Below are 5319 nucleotides of genomic sequence, written 5' to 3' on the forward strand. Positions count from 1 at the left end.
CAAAGAGTCCACATTGGTACAGTACCAATAAAATATGCGGTTGGTTAGTACAATAAGCTGTGATGCACTTTTTGCAGGTGCCATGCAATTCATGTGCCGACTATAACATACAACTTAGAATACAACATCTAACTCCTACTGAAGAGAATTTAATTGCTTTAAGGAGATTTAACATTTTTGAATTGTCTGCTCATGTGAAATTTAGGCCGACTTAGCCATGTAGTTTTTTTCCTTAATTTTTGTTCGAAATAATTGTTTAAACAAAAAAAGAACCATGAGTCCTTCAACAATTAGGTATTAGTTGCCAGTTGCATAAACGCTCACCTATGTTCTGGCATTTTAAATTGTTCCGAACTCTGGCCACTCCTCGTCTGCACCTCCACTGCATTACTTCACACGAACGCGCCAGCATGAGTTCTTCAACAATTCAGAAGTGCCACAAAACCGTCTACCGGCAGATCGTAGACAACTTGCTCCCGATAGTCCGAGTCCCACTCGCCATTGCAGCAGCTATCATTGTGATGGCAAGAATCAAGCCTGATGAGTTGGCTGGTCCAATTCAAGCCCTCAGTCATGCACACATCTTGTTGATTTTGTTCTTCTTGGCCACCGCAGTGATTGTCTACATCATGCAGCGCCCACGCACGGTGTACCTCATCGACTACGCCTGCTTCCGTGCCACATATAATTACCGTGTTCCCTTTGCCTCTTTCGTTGAGCATTTCCGCCAGGACACCCACTTCAGCGAAAGTAGCATCCGGTTTGTGACACGCCTTCTTGAGCGATCGGGCCTCGGTGAGGAGACATGCTTGCCTACAACGAGTCAATACATTAACCCTTTCCAGCACTGCACGTTGAAGGCTGCTCGCGATGAGGCTGAACTCGTTGTGTTCTCGGCCATTGATGATTTATTTGCCAAGACAAGCATTGCCCCTGTCTCCATTGACATTCTTGTCATAAATTGCAGCGGATTTAATCCAACACCTGCTCTTCCCGATATGATTGTTAACAAGTACAAGATGCGTAGCGACATTCGCAACGTCCACCTATCTGGAATGGGCTGCAGCGCGGGGTTAATCTCAATTGAGCTTGCGAAGAACCTCCTGCAGGCCATGCCCCAAGGTACACGAGCATTAGTCGTATCTACGGAAATCCTCACATCCAACTACTATTGTGGAAACGAGAGAGCTATGCTACTTCCTTATTGCTTGTTCCGGATGGGTGGGGCTGCCGTGCTACTATCAACCTCACCCGCAAAGGCCCGATTCCGACTCAAGTGCATCATTCGGACACTCACCGCGGCAAATGATACCTCGTACCAATGCATCCACCAAGTGGAGGATGATAAGAGAAACACAGGGGTCAATCTCACCAAGGACATCATTGTCGTTGCTGCTAGCACGCTCAAGGCCAACATCGCCACCATTGCACCGCTCATCCTTCCGGCCTCTGAGAAGCTTCTGTTTGCATTGTCCTTCATATCAAAATATATTATAAAAATGAGGGTCAATTTATACATGCCTGACTTCCTCACAGCATTCGAGCACATTTGCATTCATGCAGGTGGTCGTGAAGTAATTGATGAGGTCAAACGCGGCCTATGCCTGTCAGATGAGCACACCGAGCCATCAAGGATGACACTACATCGATTCGGTAACACATCTAGTAGCTCCCTGTGGTACGAATTGGCATACATCGAGGCCAAGTGTCGCATGCGCAAGGGTAATCGGGTGTGGATCAGGGGCGAAGCCAGCGTCAGAGAGAGGGGGGTGCAGGGCTCTTTACTGTTCATCGAAACTACAGTAATTTACTATTCATCACAGCTAATTTTAATAGTATTTTTGGATAGGAGGGGGGTGCATGTGCACCCACACTCTATAACGTAGCTTCGCCCCTGGTGTGGATGATTGGGTTTGGATCAGGGTTCAAGTGCAACAGTGCAGTATGGGAGTGCATTGTTCCCGCCCACAATGTAGATGGACCTTGGGCCGGGTGCATCCATCGCTATCCCGTGCATATCCCCTAAGATGCATAAAGCATGTTGTAGCAAATATAGATACTTGAAGGTTACCAATAAATATTAGACTTCAATTGTTGTAATTTCACGCCGGTCAGTGTGGGTACTTATTATTTAATAAACGCCCCCATTAAGCACTAATAACTTGTCTTTCGTATCATGTATATTTCTGTTGAAAAGTACTGTCTTTGAGCATGTATAAGAAGACAAATACTCATGCTGTACACACAAACAAGGGGTATAAAAAATGGTATCTATCTTGCTCTCTTCCCTCATGAGTTATTTTTTTGTTCCTGTGTGTCTATCTATTTTCTACATAGGCATTACTGGGACTACCCTAAGTGGCCTATGTCCCGGTAGTGGAACTGATTGTGTCAAGGCAGCGAAGAAACGAGTTCATTGACAGGTTGGTGGGGAGAAGTGGGATAAATTTATAAATACCATATACTGTATAGCATCTATGGGGGTAACGATGCAAGTGTGGCGGATTGCAGCTGCCCATACCACCACGTCCGCACCAGCCGCAAAAGCATATGCGGGCAGATGCGGCGAGCCTGCCAAACCAGCCAAGCAAATGCGGCGTCCACCAGGCAACCTGCTTAATCCCGGAACAGTCAAATAAGAGTATGGTTGTACTAGTCCATACCACGATTTTAAAAATCTGAAAAAACAAATTAACCGAAATAAAGACATTACTAGTCACAAATGTTTATTACCTGCTTACGATAACCACAAATTGTATCGAATCAATACTAAACAGAGCCATACGAGTTTGAGCTACCAGTAACCTTGTCAAAGACAATTTCTGCACTCTTCACTGATGGATAGCGACTCTTGAGAACGAGGAGAGATGGAGATAGTGGAAAGGAATGATGTTGGCATGAAATGGCCTATGAAATACAAATGACTAGTTCTCATGCCACTTGATCTTTCTCTCTGCTCCCCAAGCACTCTCAATGTTCATACTTCATGCATTCAGATACCATTTTGTCCATGGGCAGCGGGAACAGTCAATAATCTTCAAGTTGTTTGGATGAACGAGTCCTTGTAAAACATCACTTGCAGTACTGTCGGTGATATGTGAACCGGGGGTTTCCGAGTCCCGAGACCAGGACAGCACATTGCCACGTGGCGCCATCCCTCGGGGACCATCTCCGCAAGGGCCCGAGAAAAGCTAGACCCGGGAAGGGGTGCTCGGGGCCGCGAGGGCCCGAGAAAAGCTAGACCCGGGAAGGGGTGCTCGGGGCCAAGAACAGCTGGTCCCCAAGTACCCAGAGTTTTCCGAGGACCCGAGAAGAGCCAAAGTCCGAGAGAGGGTGCTCGGGGCCAGGAACAGTTGGTCCTCGAGTACCCAAAGTTCCCCAAGAACTTGAGAAGAGCCAAAGTCCGGGAGAGGGTGCTCGGGGCTAAGAACAGTTGGTCCCTGAGTACCCACAGTTCCCCGAGGATTTGAGAAGCCCCTTACTGATGGACCCCACAAGGTCTCCACGGTGAGGCGTCAATCGGTGGGAAGCCCAATGCTGCATTTAAGAGGGAGCATGGCTTGTCACATCCAACCACTCCCTCCACTCCTATCGTACTGAGTGCGTCAGGCCCTGCCACCGCCTGGTAGGAAGGCGTGGGGACAATTAATACGATGGGTCCCATCGCACGTCACCCTACAGGGCCCATAAAGGAAACGGCTTGAAGATATCATCGCTGGGCTCGAGGCATATCGCCTGGCACCTTGCCGCGTAGGGCCATGTCAGATCTACTCTGACTAGACGGGCATGCGGGGATATTCAGCGGCTGGCCGGTGGGCCCCCCTGCACCTGCTAAAGTTGAGGTGTAATGACCGATGGGACCGACCGAACGGCGCATTTTCAACCCCTGTAACATCAAATTGTAGCCCCATAATGGTTGTTTTTCATTTATGGCTTACGGGAACTCATGCCCCCGTTCTGGGCACGCCGAGCCTCCCCCTGATAGGATAAGAGGGGGGAGCACTTGTAGAAAGACAGGTGAATAAGTTTTAGCAAGTCAGAAGGTTGAAGTGAAGCCGAAGCTCAAGACTTTATAGATAGACCAAAAAACCTTGTAACACATAGATCCAAAGAAAGGCATTCCAAGAGCATTAATAGCACACCAAACACACAGGAGTAAGGTATTACGCTCCGTGCGGCCTGAACCTGTCTAAATCCCTTGTGCATTTACTCCTACTAGCCGATGATCATCCGTCCCGCCTAGATCTCATACATTCGCATTAACCCTACGTACTAGGTAGATCCAGAATCAGCCCCCCGGTCGAATCTCAAAGGGGGTCCCTCAGGATCCCCGCTTGCGGTGTTCATCCACCGACAAGTACCTTGTTTCCACTCAATGTTCATACCATTCATTTACAACACCTAATTGTCCTCAGCCAAAAAACAACATCATATGTGTAGCGAAAAGGACCCTATTATGTCATGATTGTGATTTTGATGATTAATGACAACATAGTCATTGGAACTAACATGTTTGTCAATATATGTTAGTAGGTCTGATGGATGCAATACATCAAGAAGCCACCGAATTCGAGATAAAGTTTGATTGAATTGGAGAAGTCCCCGAGAAAATGACTACACCGGATAGTCCGGTGATACCACAATTGTACACACCGGAGTATTGCTCCTGGGTGACTTATACTCACTGGATGGTTTGGTGTTTTGAGGGCTATACACACCGAAGCATTCTTGTCAGAAGAAGCTAGAGAAGTTTCCATACATCGAAAGGACCGACACTCGGAATTGAAGACACCAGATGCATACACAGGAGTATTTCTTGCAGAGGCATTTCAGAATTGAAGAGTGAAGATCTAGGCACCGAATAGTCCAGAGATCAATGTTGTGTGCACTGGAGGCTCACACTGGAGAATTTAACAGAGTGTGTGAAAAATCCTAAGAAGATGAAGCTATATACGCTGGAAGGTTTGGTGATCAGAAGATCAATACACCAGACAGTTGAACAGTGAAGAAGTTGGCTCGATCAGGCTCAAGTATACACTCCAGATAGTCCGGTGATGGAGATGAAGTATACACCAGACAATCCGGTGTTCAGAAGTGGTTTTGAGTGGGTTCTAACGGCTAGTTTCTAAGGTTGTACACACTGGATGGTCCGGTGCATGTACCACTGTCTACACTAGATTATTCGGTGTTCACAGTAAAATTGAGTTGTTAGAGCAATGGCTAGTTGAAGGTACTAGAGTCCAGAGAAATCCATATACACTTGAGAAGACATCCAAGCCATCAAAGTGCTTAAAGTATTCATCCAAGGTGATTAAGCAC

General features: G+C 47.0%; 1 protein-coding gene across 1 annotated transcript; it reads left to right on the forward strand.

The window, feature by feature from the left end:
• The first annotated feature begins 401 nt into the window (after window positions 1-401).
• On the forward strand, window positions 402-2026 carry LOC133925846 (3-ketoacyl-CoA synthase 6-like). Its single transcript, XM_062371596.1, has 3 exons — window positions 402-1122; window positions 1336-1729; window positions 1897-2026. Exons 1-3 carry the CDS (start codon window positions 411-413, stop codon window positions 2024-2026), a joined length of 1236 nt encoding a protein of 411 aa, XP_062227580.1. The 5' UTR covers window positions 402-410.
• The last annotated feature ends 3293 nt before the right edge of the window (window positions 2027-5319 follow it).

This window comes from Phragmites australis, chromosome 8 (genome assembly GCF_958298935.1).
Source record: "Phragmites australis chromosome 8, lpPhrAust1.1, whole genome shotgun sequence".
Taxonomy (NCBI): domain Eukaryota; kingdom Viridiplantae; phylum Streptophyta; class Magnoliopsida; order Poales; family Poaceae; genus Phragmites; species Phragmites australis.